This window comes from Populus nigra, chromosome 1 (genome assembly GCF_951802175.1).
Source record: "Populus nigra chromosome 1, ddPopNigr1.1, whole genome shotgun sequence".
Taxonomy (NCBI): Eukaryota; Viridiplantae; Streptophyta; class Magnoliopsida; order Malpighiales; family Salicaceae; genus Populus; species Populus nigra.
In genome coordinates, this window is record NC_084852.1 from 1,645,947 (window position 1) to 1,664,950 (window position 19,004).

The window sequence follows — 19,004 nt, forward strand, 5'->3', positions numbered from 1 at the left end:
TGAGATAGCATCACGACACAAGTGCATGGAGCATGGAAAACCTAAATGCCCAACAACTCTCGGACAATCTCGAATCAATCTAGATTAATTTTAAAATTATATAGTTTTGTTTTGTTATCTAATAAAATGATGTTATTTTAAAGATATGTTATTTGTTTTTTGAAAAGTGATTTTTAAAAAATTACTTTCTAAACTTTCCTGTGTTTGTTTGCCATTAGAAAAGTTGGTCAACATAAAATATTTTCCGGTCAATGGAAAACACTTTCTAGTCAAAGAAAAATTTGGCTTGATTTTCAGGAAAGTGTTTTCCTTTTATTTTGAGCAAAAAACACTTTCTGAAAGTTGTGAAAAATTTAGAAATATCATATTATTTGCTGATTATATCAAATTTGGTTCTCAAACTTTTGATTGCTATATATATTTTGTTTTAAATATTTATTTTTTAATTTCATCACTTAGAATTTAATTTTTATATTAACTTTGGTCATTATTTTTATAATTGTTATTTGCTTTTTTCTTATCATTTTTTAATTAAATTTCTTTAACTATCAAATTTGGTTTTCATTCTTTTGATTGTTACTTATTTTATTTGAAATAACTCATGAAATGTTAATTATTATTATTTTAATTTCTTCATCTTTAAATTTTTTTTATTTTTTAGATTTGATCTCTATTATTTTTATTATTTTTTATTTTATGAGATAATTTATGAAATTATATATTTTTTTCAATTTCATTCTCATTCAACTTTTTAATTTGTAAGATTTGTTCCTCCTTATTTTAATAAACTTAAAAAAATAAAACATTAACAAGTAATTTTTCAGCTCATTTTCCATGACATAACCAAACACTGGAAATTATTTTCCAACTTATTTTATTTTACACTACCGAAAATCAAAAAATAATTCACTTTCCCGAAATTCACTTTTCAAGATGAAACTACTTTCCAACAAACAAATGGGGTATATAAAAAATTATATTACTTTGATTGGGTGTTAATGTATATTTGATCAAATTTAATTAAATTAACCTCTAAACTATTTTGAAATAAATTTCAAATTAAATTAAGTTTTAAATTAATAAATTATTAGATTAAGAGTTTATTCTAATAACTAAATGTGATATATTTACCTCTTGTTTAAGTGATATTCTTTATTGTTTGGACCCAAGCCTAGCTCATTCAAGCCCAGGATAAAGTGGATTCCAAACACAAGGCAGAGAAAGTAGGCAACATATGCTTATTTATACATTGGTGGCCCTTCGTTAAAAATATACTAAATTGCAAAACATTAGGTTCAGTTTCATGAGATTTCAAGTTTGGTGTCCTAGATCCTGAGATTTTGTTTTTTGTGTTTCAAATTGTGTTTTTATGTGTTTTAATAGCGTATTTAGTTTGAAAAATATTAAATTAATGTTTTTTTTAATGATTTTGGTGCATTTAAAATTTGATTTTGAATGTTTTCTAATGATTTAAAATTATAAATATTATTTTCAGATTAGTAATTGTTTCAAAACATAAATACACCAAACATTGGTATAAAAAGGTTATGGATACAACGTGACATAAATACACATATTAATATAATTTATTGAGGTTAAATCTTGAAATCTAACATATAAATATATCAAATCAATATAAAAATATTTTTTTATAGTTATTTAAAAGAGATTTTAATTATAATTAATATAAAAATTGATTTAAAAATATATTTTATGAAAAAAAAGTCTGAAAATATTACAACAAATGTATAAAAAGTAAAAAAAAATAAAATTGATTGAACAGAGACTAGCAAATCTGCAGACAGACATCTTTAATTTTTATACACTGGGTATAGTTTCGAAAGCCATAAAAAAAGACCATGTCAGATTCATTGCCATCTGGCTCTCCGTCAGATCACGAACCCACCACCACCGCCACCAATTCACCAGAAGAAGCCACCACCACAACAACCACGTCCACCCCAGAAGGTCCATCACCACCACCTATTCAGATCCCTCTCTCATGGCCTTCGAACTCTTCCGTCACTCTCGACTGGATCCAAAACCTCATTTCCGCCTTTGATTGGTCTTCCAAAAACCTCCCTCCATCTGAACTCCCTTCAGTCCTCCCTGTTTCCGTATTTGACGCTTTAGTCCTCACTGCCTCGAAAATTCTGCACAAAGAGCCTAATTGTGTTAGAATTGATGACTGTAATGAAAATTCTAGAGTGGTTGTTGTAGGAGATGTTCATGGGCAACTTCATGATGTTATGTTTTTGTTGCAAGATGCTGGATTTCCTTGTGAAGATCGGTTTTTTGTGTTTAATGGAGATTATGTTGATCGAGGAGCCTGGGGCCTTGAGACTTGCTTGCTCTTGTTAGCTTGGAAGGTTATTTTCTTTAAAACACTACTGTTCATTGCAATTCAAGAATTCTGTTAACACACACACAAATTAATGGAAACTTTTTTCTTTCTCGTATTAGTTTCTTTTCATGAATTTGACGCTATAGAGTGCTTGAAGGTTTTTGAATTCAGAGAAATGTGACTGTTCTGATGCTTAACTGAGTTATCTATGGCACTATATGGCTAGAAAAATGTAATAATAATTGATAATGGGAAGCTAAAGGGAGCTTGAAGTTATTCGAATTCGGAGAAATGTGACCGTTTAGTTTATAAGATCTTTCAAACAGTGTTTGTGTGGTTCTCTTCATAGCCATTGTTTACTATGAATATCATGAGTTTGTATCAAGTAAATATAGCCCAGCAGAGAATCTAGGTATATTAGGAGAATATCTTCTTAATATCACATAAAACACGTTAATGTTGGGAATCACAATTGTTCGGCAATTATGCATAGTAATGTTACCATCAAGTAACTGTCGTGACATAGCAAAGTAAGTACCTTAAATTGGATCATGAAGGATAGCAAGTGATCTTGAATGGATCTTGGGAAGAGTTTAGAACTCCATCCTTAGAAGCCTTAAGCAGATATGAATATTGCAGCTTAAGCAAAGGTTGACAAACAGAACCACTGTATAAGACCATCAAATGGGTTTTTCATATCGCAACTGGTCCAGGCTTCAACCAGATACGCCTTGGAGGAGATGATGGAGGGAGGGATCAATCGACTGGTTCCATGAGTGAAGAGAAGAGGAGTGGTTCAGTGAGGGATAGAGAAAATGTCATTGGTGAGTGTGTGAGAGTGAATAGGTGAGAAAAATCCCTCTTTAAAAGATTCCTTTCCCCCCTACTATTTTAGGCTTATTTTAACTAAGTATTAGATTATAACTAAATGGCCTCTTTCCTGTCTTGTTAGAGGTGCCACATGCCCACTTCTTATTAAGCTGTAAGCCACAGTATACTAAGTTTCTAATATTTCTGGACTATTTGTGCAATCTTAAGACAATTTAAGGTTGATATTTTCTTTTGATAAAAAAGAATTGTTAGGACACAGCAGATTTTGCTGTTTGTCATTGTAGTCTTTTTCTATGTTGTACTCACTCACACATAGAGAAAGTATTGATCTTGCTATCTTGAATGAGGTATATATTAATTTCTAGACCTTATATTGAACATCTGCAGAAAAAAATACAATTTGTGTATCAACTTCATATTGCTAAGTTACTAGAGATGTTGTGGGCTGGTGGTGCTTGCTTCATTTAAGTAGTCATTTATTTGTTTGCTAAATGTCCAAGTTCCATGCATGAATGTTTATCTCAATCTCTCCTTTGCTTTCTTGAGGATATAGATTACAACTTCTTACTTTAAACTCAATCTTGTTTTTTTTTTTTGTTAATTGAGTAATGTTTATGAATTGGTATGTTGCATAGATATTTTTGCCACAAAGGGTATTTCTCCTTCGCGGCAATCATGAATCCAAGTATTGTACATCTGTGTATGGTTTTGAGAAAGAAGTTTTGGCAAAGTATGGTGATAAAGGTAAGCATGTCTATCGGAAGTGTTTGGGATGCTTTGAAGGCCTTCCCTTGGCCTCTGTTATAGCTGGGCGTGTATATACTGCTCACGGAGGACTTTTCCGCAGTGTGTCCATCACCCCATCAAAGAGATCAAAGGGAAAGAAAAATCGGAGGATAATTTTAAATTCTGAAACCAAACCATTATGTCTTGGTTCTTTGGAGGAGTTATCCAAAGCTCGAAGATCGGTTCTTGACCCTCCGTGGGAAGGTCAGAACTTAATTCCTGGAGATGTGTTATGGTCAGATCCAACAATGAAATCTGGACTTTCACCAAATACAGAGAGAGGCATTGGTTTGTTATGGGGACCTGATTGTACTGAAGATTTTTTAAAGAAGTTCGAACTGAAGGTCGTGCAAATTTAAATTCTCATTTAATTTTCTTCATTGCATTTTTAATTCTCTTTATTGGCATGTTGTTGAGAAATTTACTACCTACTCAAATGCTCAATTTTTAATTTTTCAATCATAGATTTTTAAAATAAATGACCTATCCCCAAATCAGAATCAGAAGAAACTTTCTATTCATATGTGATTTTTCCTTTTCCTTGTATTAATTATTATACTGGTCCAATTCGACGTTATGTTGAAAAGGAAAATTATTGGTAGTTACTTTGGGGTGCTTGTGGCAATTTGTGATCACAAACTTTAGAAGAATTGGCCTATTTTCTGCATATACGAACAATAGAAAGATGCTTTGTTTTTACTTGCATTCTTTATCGTAGTCACGTTTCACTATTTCAGCACGTCGTGCTAAGAATAAGGTGATGTTTTACTATTCAAGAATTGACATTGTAGTTAATGTTTCATTTTGTTGCCTTAGCTAATCATCAGATCACATGAAGGTCCCGATGCAAGGGAAAAGAGGCCCGGTCTAGGAGGAATGGATGAAGGGTACACCATAGATCATGTTGTACCGTCAGGAAAGCTTATTACTCTCTTTAGTGCTCCAGACTACCCACAATTTCAGGTTTTGTTTTAATCCTTCTTTCCTATACTGGTCTCTTTTCAAATTTCACACATCTCAACTCTTACATTGGAAAGACAGTTTTGCATCCTTTGGCATCAATTATGGGTTCCACATTGGTATCCTAATCTTGCAATGATTAACATGTTTGGAGATGTTAAGCTTTTGTATATGTTCTTTGCCTGGCTTTCATATAGAAAGTGTCTGCTATGTTGGTAGAAATGATTTCCAAACTTGACTTTTTTTGATTGACTGGTTTTGATATTTTGAACATCTTGAAACACTGCATATTGGACATGTTAAACTCTTTTTTTTATTTGTGTGAATCATTAGGTATTCTTGAAATGACATTATCTACATTAGACAATCAATCTGGCTTAGTCTTCTTTAAGTAAAACACAGTCCCTCCATCTCTTTTAACTTTGTTGGATGTCAATGATGCGCGGAAGACTTGAATGAAGTTCCTAAACGTTACTGCATAGGTTGAATCACTCAAGGAATTGCGTGTTGCCACATGAAACTAATGGATATCATTTAATTGACCAACCAAAATTTAACATCACTTTGCTTCTTTTCATATTTTTTTTGTTACAAATCATTTTGTTTTGAAGGCAACCGAGGATAGATACAAGAATAAAGGAGCATATATTGTCCTAAAACCCCCCTGTTTTGATGATCCCGAGTTCCATAGTTTTGAAGCGATTACTCCAAGACCAGCGGTATGAATTTCACCTATAAATTAGCAGAATGGTAAGATAGTCTTTAATTAGCTACCCATTGCACAAACACACTCCTAAATACGTTCTCCATTGCAGGTGAATGCTTATTATGATTACAAAGATGTGATCGACTCTGATGAAGAATTAGACTTGGCATCAATGGTGACCTCAACTTAATGGTGGCCATAGTGTTTTTTTTTTTTTCAATGTAGGAAATCTGATAATTTGGAGCTACAAGTATTTTCGCCATGATTTTGCCGTCTCTATTATTTATTACTTCATTGTTAAAAAAAAATATTATTTATTGCTACAGAGGAATCTCCTGTTAGTGCTCTTTACACCTGTATAAAATTGTATGTAACCTCTAACAGAGTGGTTATAGTGGTTTTTTGTTGCATAATTTTAGTCCATTTCTTGTTTTTGTTCTTCTCTCATGCATTCCCTAGCGAAATGGCAAATTTTGCGTAGTTTGCGATTCGTAGTTTACCATACCATATTTCTTTCTAGCACCAGCAACACAACATCAAAGCAACAAAGGAGCCATAAAATGCTCTGCTGTGCAACATGCCTTGCCATTGTATGCTGTTATCGTCAAGTATTGGTGTCAGGGCTGACTTCATGCCCTTTTTTTGTGATTTTTTCGGGGGAAACCATGAGCTTGAAATAAAAAGAAAAAACCATAAATCACGAAGAAAAGTCTTGAGGTAAATTTTTTAAAGAGTAACTAATAATCAATCCTAATCCTGTTAAAGAAGCAACATGAGGGGATAATTCAATATACCAATTTGGATGATCACAGTAAAAGTTTAGCAAAGAGATCAGAGAGAAACTTGCAATAACATTATGAAAATATGCAAGTTCGATGTGGATAAAGCTCACAAGCAAAAACATATAACACGTCCCATGGATAACTTGAATTAAAAAAAGCCTCCTACCTAGGTAGTATCAACACGGTGAAGTACTAATCTAACACAAGGCAATTACAACCATGTCTGAAATCCATCCAGCTCCAACAATTAGCTTCGTTTCCCTAATGGCAATTCGCTTGTGTCTTTAAGAGGCATGGACCTTTTTCAACTGATCAGTCTGACTCCTCAAATGGGACACGGACGTACAATTGTCCATGCAAGGTGACCACAGCTGTTGTCTGATGTGGATCAATCCTCGAGGGTAAGCTGACAACCTGAAAACAATGCTAATCTTAGTGACTTCATAAAGAAATGGAAATGTTTAACAAGTCTTAAATGAGTACAGTAATCAAATGTTTGCTGTTCCTCAACAGCTAAAACCATGAGACATGCTGCAAGGATTGTTTCATATACTCTACCCTAGCATGTAAAATAACAGGCATTACAAAAAGAAATGGCGCGCGTACCTTTTTGAATGGTGCGACACCCCAAGGATTATCCTCGTGCTCAGGTTCACCACTGATAACCAAGCGCCCTGCTGGATCTGATTGAACCCGAACCTGATTTTGCAGAATAACAAGTTCATAAATGTCTCAACATGATATCATCAGCATAGATGTTGGTGTTTACAGTTTGAATGAAAGAGTGATATATTGACTAGAAAGCAATGAGTTGAATCGAAACCAATTTCAATTTCATGAAGTCATCACAAAAATTATCCATTCACATCCAATCTTGCAGACACATTCTTATATCTCTGAAATTGAGTATATTGAGAAGTTGAAATCTTCATCAATTCAGGGGCAACTTAAGGGCGTCTCAATAAGGTGGGCAGTACATGAAACTAGGAGCCCACAATCTATAAATAATGTAAAGCAGTTCACCAAGCATATAGAAATGGCCTTGGCACCCTCAGGTTCTGCTTAAATAATAACATCAAACCAGGCAAGTTAAGGGGGTGCTTTCTAGTCAGGCAAGAATTTTCTAAATACACTGCTTAATGACATCAGATTGTTTTCTATGATAAAATGAGTAAAACATGTGCACAAGTGAAGTAAAAAAGAAGACAGGAAAACAAGAATTTAAGTACTCACTTCTTCACGGAGGAGACCTGGAACTAAAGCATACACGTCGAAACTATCTTTCTGTAGACAATTGTTCATTTGAAGTTAGAAGTAGTACAGATTTCTGCATTGCCTTCTAAAGGGGAAAAAACAAAATGCAAGAACTTACTGTCTTCTGTACATTGATCTTCACCCAATCAGCTGGGGCTCCAATATCAGTCACCTCCACATCCAATCTGGTAAAAAAATCAAGCCATTCAAATCAATGCCAGTATTGTTTCGAAGCAATGCAAATATTTGATACCAATGGGTAAATGCAATAAACTGGGTAACAAGAATCTTAACCGTGCACTTTTGGTGCGTGGAGATTTGACAGCATGTTCCACATAAGATGGTTTCTTGCGTTTCAGTAAACCTGAGCCAAAAGGTCCAAATTTGGAAACTTGTTTAAGCTGCAAACAAATTAAGTAACAAATTGAGAAATTGATAAAACCTGTTTCTTACCGATGTTTTTTAGCTCCTTCTCACGCTTTTGCACAGGTACAGTATTCTTGTCCTACAAAATACAGATAAATCACTGTAAACACCAGTTACATGAACACACATTAGAAAAAAAAAATAGATATGCTCAATATGATTTCAACAGACCTTAATGATAGGGCTACTAACTTCGCCGTTACCAAGAAAACGAAGTGAGTGCCAACCCTGCATTGCACGTGCAGCAGCATCCCTACGAGTTCTACCCGATCCAGAAGCCTGAATATCACCAAGCAAAGAGAATGTAGGCAAGAGGACAACAATGAAGAAAAATGGGTGCTTAAAGCTTTTGGTGGAAAAAGAAGAAAGAAAATAGCATCTTAAATGAGCAAAAGCTCTTAAGTATATTATCAGGGTAAAACTTCAAAAAACAAATAAGGTTAGGCAGGGTTCACGTTGACTGCACCCACTTCGGAACCAGGTATGTCCTGCCGCTGGTAAAGTTATTCCTGAGTAAATTAGATGGCCCAGTTCTAGATGGGTTCTTGAATGGATAACAGTGCTGGGAGAGTCCCCAATAGATAGGTTTTCCAATGCCCTGAAGTAGTATTTGGGAGTTTGAGTAAAATAAATTGAGTGGGAAACTGATTCTTAAACTTCTGTTACAAGTTAGGAAAGTCCCCTTCTTCATTAGACTCTCACAGGAACTTAATGCTGAACTGTATATCAATAACATTTCTTATTGTTAATACATTTTTGTAAAATAAATAAATAAAAGGGTATGACATGCAAGGCGCCATCATGTCAGCCTGGAAAAGAAATTCATGTTCGCAAGTCACAATTATAGAGCCAGATATAGATTATGTACTATATCTGATTCCACCAATATTTTAACTTTGTATTTAATGGCCCATTGAAACATATTCTGAAAACCACTGAACTCTCAGAATGATCAGCCACCAGTAAAATTTAGTTCACATTACTTCAACATAATTCAATTCAGAAGGCTGATCTTTTTCTTAAGAGGATGCCTCGGGTTTAAAAAAATCTCATTTTATCAAATAAAACACCACAAATGTTTCTCCACTCACCTTGATCTATAATCAGTTTAACAAGGTAGTAACAAAATAACATCACCAAACAGTAAACAAGAGGTATCACAAAGTTAGGATATCTATTGAATGGGAAGTTTTGATATTTACCTGATTGTCGACATGCACAGGCTCTGACCTGGACAGCTTGGGTGGCTTCAGCTGCTTGGGCTCAGACTTGGAAGCAACGGGGATGTAAGGCTCACCAGCATTTGTGATGTGTCTTTCATAATCAAGTAGTACCTGATGAAGCACATGCACCATTATAGACGCATAGTTTAAACAGAAACTTCATTACACAAGCCAACAAAACACCAAATAACAGCAAAAAGTTGTAGCCAAAGGAGGATAACCAACAAATCGGAGAAAACAGAGATAACTTCAGGCTTTTGATAGATGTTCAAGTTATATAGCAGGTAAGTTGATCTACCTGTGAAACTTGTCAACCCCACGTGACTTGATTCCAGCAGTACATTCGCATTCTAGGTACTTATGCACCACAATAATGACATGGCCTTATTCTTTTACTATTTAAAAAAGAAAACACATTGCCTCTACTTTCTCAATCATCGAGACAAGCTTAAATTAACCATCAGGCTATATTCAAACCAGATTATTAAGATCCCCTGCCTAACAAAAGCAACTGGATAATGTTTTTTTTTTTTTAAATAATTATGGGCTATAAAACAAATTGCTAATATTATAAAAATATTGCTATGCTCTTGTTCAAAAACAAAGTAGAAATTGAATGATATTTAATAAAATAATATCTTTAATGTATTCTTAATTAATTTAATAATTTAATATATTTATAATATTTTAATAATTAATTTTTTAAAAAATAAATTTAAATTAAAGAAAAAAAACAAAAACAGGCTGGGCGTGACTTGGCCTAGATGTACTTTTCCCGTTTTCATCTAAAAACACCTCAAAAGCACCATAAATTCCTCCATAGCCAGTTATCAACTCTGAAACACTCCAAAATTGTCTTTGATGTACTTTTCCCGCCATGTTTACAAGGAAAAACCACCTTCATTGAATTCCTCTCATCGAATGGAATCCATTGACATAAAAGTCTATTTTTTGTGGCCAGATTGTGGTCAATCAACAACCTTTCACCTTTTTTCGATGAGTTTATCTCCTCTCTCAAAACCCAAAGACTAAAAAATTAATAAAATAAACTCTAGGACCAAATTAAAAATCGTAAAAACTTTGAGATTGACTATGGATTTTCTCTATGTTTTACATTGTGGGCCTCTTTTACATTGTGGGCCTCTTAGTTTAAATTTTGTCTTTCTACTATAATTGAAAACTTTCTCTCACAGGATTAAACCACAAAATGATTAAATAAAAAGGAAAAATAAGTTGAGGGAAAAATTGTTTTTAAAAAAAGGGCAAAAAAAGAAAAAAAAAAGGAAGAAGAAGAGGTGCTTCACTGTCCATATGGACAGTGAAGCACTGTAAGAAAAATAGTGAAGCACCATAAGAAAATTCAGTTCTTTTAGTATATTGTATAATATCTCATCACATTAGCAATATCACAGTAAGAAAACATATTCAAAAACACCAACTCAATGAATAGGAACTTAATGCCTGGCTGATATAATAAACTACAAACAAGAATACAATACCACGAACCAAACCTCAACCCAAACTAGTTGGGGTTAGTTATATGGACCCTTTTGCACCATTCTCCATGATCATATACCAAAAACATAAACATGTATATATAGTTATATCTATACACACATGCAGATCTATGGAAAATTCAAACTATGTACCAAGCAGCAATTAACAAAATAGAATGCACAAAGAATGACAAGGTTCAGTGACATATGCACATTTTATCACCATATAATCACCTTCTCATAAAACCCTCGAAATGTCCAAGAAATTGTAGTGCATGTCCTGCAATAGCAGCAGAAAAAAGGATGGGAAGACATTAAAATATAGACAAACAATATAAGGAACACTTGTTCTGGAAACAAAGGGAACATGATAAGCATGTGGGGATGTCATTTGATACATGGTTAAATCGCAAGTCTTATTGAGGTCATATAAAGCAATATCATGAAAATCAATCTGAGTTTCCAGAATTCCTGACTTTCTGCAGCATGTCAATATAGCTAATACCTTTTTCATGTGAAGTGTTTTGCACCTAAGATACACCAAGGCATTTGTTTATACAAATAATTCATCTGGTTTTTCTCCCGCTGTCATTTACTATTCCCTGAAATTCTTGCTCATATGTCCTAGATTATCCCTCACATCACACTTACTGGGCAATGGCCTCAGACGTACTCTGTCTTAACAATTATATCCAATCAGTTTTCATAAAAGTACTATCCAATTGCTTACTAATTAAAACAAATTTAAATTGGCTTAAGTTAACAAAACAAGTGTGCAAACAATGATTTTGATCTTCTAATCTTATATTTAGATGCCCCCATGAACTTTTTTCTTACAACTCACAATAAAGATAATATGTTGGTTGGAAAGCACTCAGTATTCTTTAATAGTTATTTTAATGTTTGCATTGTTCCTTACTTTGGGGGATTAAAGGATTCTCCTACTTGCCTCCACAGCTTACATGAGGTCACCTGCCAATCAGAAAGAAGCCAGATACATTATAACAATAGAGATCAGCTAAAATCTCATGAAAAAACCTATCAAAATCGCTTTTAAGTAAGTTATTATGATAAAACATATGAATGAGAAACACCACTTGCTTATAAGTAAGATTCACCTAGTAGCTAGCAACAATTTTTAAAATTTCCTGTCTATGTAACATCAAAGCATGACTCTGCTTCCATAAAATTAACTTCCAAATTTATGTGTACACAAAAGCACAGAAATGTGTTTTCATGGCTGCGTGGGTTATTGTGCATAGCACTAGCCCTACTATAATGGAGTTTATTAAGTTCACCAACAAAAACCAAGTGCCACTAATAACTAACAAAGAAGTTAATTTAAGATGCACCCAAAAATGGAAATGGTTTTGAATCATGGATAAGACAATGTGTACCTTGTCATAACCACCCAATCTCATCACAGATCTCCACAGCCTTATTACCATAAGAAGGTACATATTAGAAAATGCATCTCTGAAAAAGTCATTATTCTCAAATGAACAGCATGAAATTTGGTGGTGTTAGTCATTAAAAACTTACTTAAGACAGTTTAGGAGATCTCCGTAGAACTTAGGAGGTTTGAACTCCATGCTCTTCTCGCTAAAGAAACTATGAAGCTCACTCAGAAAATCATTTTGCTCCTCTTCAGTACCTGATTCACTACCACCACTATTTTCATCCAAAAGAAATGTACGCCTAGGTGTAGAGTTTCCATTACTTTTGGGACTAGGCGTATCTATATTGTTCTTTGCATCATCTGATCCTCTCTTGTTATCACCTTCAGCCTCATCGTCTGAAGATCCAGCCTGAGGCACAGCTGGTTCGTTACTCCTCTTAACAACTGCCCAAGTATCATGACCAGTTGCACCCTGTATGTCAGAGGGTTTTATTTCAGCATCTACATTCGGTTTAGCAGTTTCAACATGACTACTTGAAATAGCAATGCCGTCGCCAGCACATGTTTCAGGTTCCGAATTATATGTTCCGTTGGCTTTGACATCTTTCACAGATTCAACTTTCGGCATGACTAAGCTTTTTTTATCATCTAATGGGGTTGGCAGAGCAGAATCTTGGTGGGGTTGCTGTAGACTGGAATTCAACTCCAAAGGGATATCAACAGCGTCAGCATTAGAAGGAGAAGGATTATCAGCTTGTTCCACAGGGGCTTCTTGTGCATCAACCAGCTGCTCTGTCTCTAAAGTACCAGGCACTTCCCGTGCTGATCCAACCTCGTTGTCCTTGTTATTACTCATCTCTGATTCTATACACAACACATAGAGCATACCTAAAAAAAAACCACAAGACTCCCGTTCCCAAATAAAATCCTAACAAAAAGACCCCACCTGTTTAAAGAGCCAACAAGTTCAAATTCACAATGAAAAGAGTAAGAGTGGTGCTTTATAACTCAAAATCACAAATTTCAAACACCCTAACCTACATTTTCTCCATTCTTCCAAATTTCAAACCCTAATTTTATCTTTTTCCCTTAGTTCCCCTCTTAACAACCCACATGCAAAAACCACAGACACTCATAAACAAAATTTAAAATCGTTACATCTACAGGTAAGGGTGGTTGCTAACCCTAATTTTATTTTCAGTCCCCATTTAACCATAACTTAAAAAAATTAAAACTTTAACAACAAAAAGGAAAAAACATAAAAAAAGATAGAAACTTACCAGTAATGCAAAGGAAGGAATGGCTGAGCAACAAAACCAGGAGGAGGAGGAGGTGAAATTTGCTGTCTAGTGATTCTTGTAGTCCTATGCAGCAAAGAAACAAACATAACAAAGAAACCCTAAATCTTGAATGCTCTATTTAGCCTTATCAGCTGATATTGAAAACATTTGTGTGCTTTTGGCAAGGAATTTATGAAAAAAAAAAATCTCTCCCTCCCTCCCTCTCTCTCTCTCGGTTTTGTTTGTTTCTTTGACAGAACAGAACAACATAAGTTACCTTAAACAGATAATACCACACGTCTACTTTTGTTTTTCAAGATTCCTTCTAAGGTAGTTTTTGTAATTGTGTAACGGTTCATTTTTTATTTTTTTTAATATTAATATAAGGCTATTTAAAAAGATAAGGTGGATTACCTCAAGCAATCTGATTTTAAATTTGTTTTTTAATAATTATAAATTTGAGTTCCTCTAATATTATTAAAAGTTTACATAATCGTTAACTTTATAAATTATAAAATTAGTCGAGATATATACAAACTAACCAAAACACTCATGTTAATAAATAAATAAAAACAGAAGAAATAAGGTTACATCAAAGTAACAAACACTTTTTAAATATGAGAATTTTTTTTTAAAAAAAGATAGTTCGGTAAAAACTTTAGAAGAATAATGTAGATTTAAAAAGTATTTGGAAAATAAAACAATTTGAACACAACTGTGTTTTCCAGTATAGATTCTATACAAAACTGCTATTAAAAATAGCGATTGAACTCAATCACATTTTATAATATCAATTATATACATAACCACGGTTGAGAATAGCGGTTGTATTAAGATGTTTTTTAAAATAATTAACTTTGTCAAAATCAACTCAAATTTTTATTGAAATCTAATGACTAAAAGATAAAGTTTCAAGATTTAATGGCTAAAAACAAAGTAATGTGGCAGAGAAAATTAAAGGAAAAATAAATGAAAAAAAAGAGATAATTATAGAGATATTGGGATCCGTTTTTGACACACTAGATATTGTAAAAAAAATCTTGACAAGATAATTTTAATTACTTCTTGAAAGATCATTAATAAGATCATAATTAATTCTAAATTAATTTTGAATAAAACCTCTAGCAAATTAGAACTATTTTTTTTATAGTTTTTCAGGGCTTGGTTAAAATTATATTGTAAAAATTTTTCTAATAATATTAAGCATGTTGAAAACCGAGCTCCAATTAATTTTTCTATTTTTTCTTGGCCATCAGATCATAATGTCTGTCATTTGGGTTTCCGAAATGGCCTTTAAGTAGAAGTGGGTGTGTCTTGCTTTCTGCTTTGTATATAGCCTATCTAATACAAATAATTTACCCTAATACTTACTTAGATTTTGTTTATTTTTATATTTAAAAAGTGTTTTTAAAAAATTATTTTTTATTTTTTTTATTTTAAATTATATATTTTTATTTTTATGTTTTTGGATCGTTTAAATATGCTAATATTAAAAATAAATTTTTTAAAATTAAAAAAGATATTTTTTCATTATATTTTCAAATAAAATATAGAAAAGACTTTTACTTTGAGAAATGAAACCCCGGGCATCTCTTCATATTTGATTATATATATGAAATTTAATAGTGAGAAAACAGAAAAGGAAAGTGGCAAATAGAGTAATATAAAAAAATAAAAACTGAAATTTATTGTTTAGATGCAATATTTTTTCATCACTTTTAAAATTTTACTAAGTCTGTAAAACATATTTTAATGTTCTTTTTTAATACAAGATTTTCACTATTTCCAAGATGAAGAAAAACATGAACAGCATAATTTTTTTAATTCACAAACACTTTTTAACAATGTAAAATATATTAAAATTAAGTTTATATATTTTCATATTTAGTTATCTTCATAAATTTAATTTTTATTATAAATCTAGTATAAAGATTCTTTTAGTCATCAATAAATTTTTTTAATGATAATTTTAATTTGAATAAAATAAAATTAATATTTTACAATTAAATTATTGCAAATATAAAATATTAAGATGGCTATTATAGATAATTATGGTTTTTTTATATTTATAAAAAAATAGCTGTAATCTTTATGTTTTTTCTTTTGGAAAAGAAAAACCATTTTATGTTGCTAAGCACACTCGATCATAACTTTCAAAGAGAGATGATGCTGAAGTTTGTCTTTTCGCGGAGAAAGGTGGACGCAATCCTCAAGAGTCAAGAGAGAAACAGCCATGGCTTGTGCATATCCCCACCAGGTAATTGCAATAAAATCATCCCTTGTACATCTTAAAAGTGGAATTCTAGCTTATATTCTTTCTTTCCTCTTTCTTTTCCAGGTGACTTGACTTTTGCTGGATAACATTCATGAACAAATTAGAGAAAGGAACTCGCCAAGAAGAGACGACTGTCCCTACGCATCACAACTTGCTTATTTTGTGTTTCCCTCTTGCTGAAGTACTTGTTTGCTGCAGTACTTGTTTTATGGCCACCTTCTTCAAGTTCACGTGTATTCCTCATGCAGGCGATGCACTTCTCATTGCTGAAGGCCGGTAAGGTTTAAAAATGTAACGATGCTCACGAGAAATAAATAAAGCTCCCTGTAATTCAAGAACAATGCTAACTTGAAAAGCTTCTGATACAGCACTGCCAGCCTTCGTTTAAATTTGGTGCTGACCTTTTTCCTTGTATTTTCATAACAAGAAATCTGGCATGTGCATTCCTTTATTGCTAATTTAGTCATCATAAAAGATGGGGAACCGACTAGAGAAATTGATGAATTCTCATGGTGCAGGATGAATTGAAGAGCTAGGAATCAGATCGAGTTTTGGTGTTGAATTCTGTAAACACTTGCAGGAATTGAGACATGAAGGCAACACAGAGGGGATGACTGGTAGCCAAAGGTTACCATAACTACCCATCTAGACCTTTGAAACGTAAGAAGTAAAAACTTAACAAGAAACCAACTTAATTCTAATATCATCTAGGAAAGACTTCAAAATGTAAAGCACGTAGGACAATGAATTGATTAAAGTGTTCAAAGGATATCTTTTTCCCCTTTCTTGTCTTCATTTCAGCTACTACGTACTGTTGTTTGTTATTCAATTTTTATTTGCTGCTACGGTCTGCCAAATCTTTTCACACGCACGTTCGTTTTCTTGATCGTGTCTCTAATGAAGGAGAAAGGGCGGGGTTCAAGACCAAGAATGGAGGCTTTTTTTTATTTTTTTTATTTGGGGAGGGCAGAGAGCAAAGTCTATAAGACTGGATCTATGAAGGTTGTTTGCTCATTTTGTTGGTTTTATACTTACCATGTGTATCTCTTTAAACTTTTTGTTTGTTTTGTGTAAATAATTAATGACTCTAGAATGCTATCTAATGTCATTCAAAGAATTTATCTTTGACTTTCTGAATGTAAAGCATAGCTTACGCCGGAGTTTTGTTCTTTGCCTGGTTGTTTTGTAATAATAATATGCTATTTGTTTCTTTTATTTATAATTTATCTTATTAAAATATTAATAAATCATTAAAATAGGATGACGTGTGTCACGCACATGTCAGCGTGTCAAGGTCTTTTGTGCTATTAAAAGGCGCGTGTGGCCAATTACAATGGTAAAAAAAACTCGAACACCATCTTATCCGATGCACAAGGATGTGGCACAGCTGCTAGAGTGACACGTGCTCCAAGACAGACGACGATTCATTGATCATAAGGTTTTTCTCCTACCCTTTCTTTCTCTTTCATAGATCTTGATTTTCATGCCATGCTTTGAAAAATTTAGTTATGTCTTTCATTTTGTATTTATTTTGGGTTTGGTGTCCATTCTTTTGATTTCTATTTGTTTTGATTTTAATGTTTTTTGAAATTTAAAGTGTACTAATATAAAAATTAAAAAATTAAGCCCTGCTTACCACCATAACTCAACACCTAATTGAATTCTTTTGCCATTGGGACCCAACAATTTCGAACCGTTTTATAACCAAAACAAAACATCATAAATTTTGATTATTTAACCCGTGATGGAGTGCAAAACCCAAAACTCGGGTGGTTCAGCAAAAATAAAAAAGGGATCCTTTTCTAAGTAGCTTTTTTAAATTTTTAGATAGTTATGCACCTCCCTTGCCAATATATCTGTTTCTTGCTGCATCATTATCGGCTAAACTACCATTTCTTTATTTTGTAGAATGTCCATCAAGGATATCATGCTGAAACTCTGGCGCGTTTTCTAAAAGCAATCTCTTCAAAGCCCATAAAATGGTCAGCAGCAACTCCTTCGGTTGAAATGATCTGTGGATCTGAACGTTTTGTCCTTTAAATGTAATAAAAATAGTTCAATCACAATCTTCTGAGATCATATCTGTATGATGCTGCAGTTAGTGGATTGTTTGCACTTTGCACTGGAGGGTGCTAAATGAGATTTTGACATCATATTAACCGTAAGCTTTTCTTCCGATCAAGGGACTTGGTCCTGCATCAGAAGTTAAGGAAAATGGAGCCTAAGATTGGGCCTTGCTCACAACGGACCTTACCTCCCACGATACCGGGACCCAATAATATTGAGTTTTATAACCAGAATCCAACAACTTTAAACCCTACTTTCCACTGTAACCCAACATCTAATTGCATCCTGCGAGCACTATAACCTAACATGTTTGAGCCCTACTTACCACCACGGCTCAACATTTAATTGAACCTTATCTTTATCAAGATCCAATATTTTAGACAATTTTTAACCTGGACCCAACAGCTTAGAGCATGAGTGAATCTGTTATAGTTAATATAGGACTTGTAATAAACCTGGAGTAAACAAATTGACCAGTTGAGTCAACCCATAACTTGGGTAATCCAGCAAAAATCTAGAAATGACTTTCTTTTTAAATGTATTTTTTCTCTCGCTCTAAAGTGATGATAGGTTAAAAAAAATCAAAAACTAAAAAAATAATAAAAATTCTTCTTTTATATATATTTTGTTTAGAAGTTTCTTTTAAAAAATATTAATTATTTAATCACCAGTGAAGCACGAGTCATGTAGCTAGAATAAAGTTATAAAGTGTAGAGTATAATATTAAAAAATTTAGGATACAAAGTGTTCGCACGTTTAAAACATTGAATGATTAATGTAATTCATCAAAATTTCTTTTTTTTTTCATGAAATTGTAATTTATAATATTATATTAATGGTTAAAAAAATAATTTTTTTGATATGATGATGACTACTTTTTAATTAAAAATATATTAAAATAATAATTTTTTAGATTTTATTTTTTATATTATTTCATCAAGGTTATACTGTGTAATCTAAAATTCAATTTAAAGGCCTATTTTCTTTAGTAGAAGGCTATGAAAATCCTAACCATTCATTTATTTTAGAAGGCCGCCTTAGATTTAAATAATAATAATAATAATAAAAATTCTACCTCCCAATCACATCATGTGATTCACATGTAAAAACTAAAACGTTGACATCGATCCGCTGCATGCCCATATGTTCTCCTGGTTGGATCATGGGAACACCGC

The 19,004-nt window shown here is 32.9% G+C and overlaps 2 protein-coding genes across 5 annotated transcripts; one reads left to right on the forward strand and one right to left on the reverse strand.

Annotated features, from left to right (window-relative positions):
* The first annotated feature begins 1,775 nt into the window (after positions 1–1,775).
* Positions 1,776–6,040, forward strand: LOC133681157 (serine/threonine-protein phosphatase 7-like). Of its 2 annotated transcripts, none has more exons than XM_062104309.1 (5): positions 1,776–2,369; positions 3,811–4,305; positions 4,778–4,924; positions 5,533–5,671; positions 5,737–6,040. In XM_062104309.1, exons 1-4 carry the CDS (start codon positions 1,860–1,862, stop codon positions 5,644–5,646), a joined length of 1,266 nt encoding a protein of 421 aa, XP_061960293.1. In that variant the 5' UTR covers positions 1,776–1,859; the 3' UTR covers positions 5,647–5,671; positions 5,737–6,040. The 2 variants fall into 2 exon arrangements, with proteins under 2 accessions (XP_061960293.1, XP_061960292.1); XM_062104308.1 differs by having other exon boundaries at positions 5,533–5,640.
* Positions 6,041–6,460: 420 nt separating this feature from the next.
* On the reverse strand, positions 6,461–13,778 carry LOC133681156 (AT-rich interactive domain-containing protein 6-like). 3 transcript variants are annotated; one of them, XM_062104307.1, is made up of 13 exons: positions 13,488–13,778; positions 12,351–13,071; positions 12,206–12,245; positions 11,728–11,780; positions 11,043–11,088; positions 9,292–9,423; positions 8,261–8,368; positions 8,117–8,168; positions 7,958–8,027; positions 7,782–7,848; positions 7,643–7,693; positions 7,016–7,108; positions 6,461–6,823 (listed from the first exon to the last, which is right to left on the reverse strand). In XM_062104307.1, the coding sequence occupies exons 2-13, from the start codon at positions 13,061–13,063 to the stop codon at positions 6,722–6,724; spliced, it is 1,527 nt and encodes a 508-aa protein (XP_061960291.1). In that variant the 5' UTR covers positions 13,064–13,071; positions 13,488–13,778; the 3' UTR covers positions 6,461–6,721. The 3 variants fall into 3 exon arrangements, with proteins under 3 accessions (XP_061960291.1, XP_061960290.1, XP_061960289.1); XM_062104306.1 differs by having other exon boundaries at positions 12,351–13,095; XM_062104305.1 differs by having other exon boundaries at positions 12,351–13,153; positions 13,488–13,777.
* Positions 13,779–19,004: the final 5,226 nt, after the last annotated feature.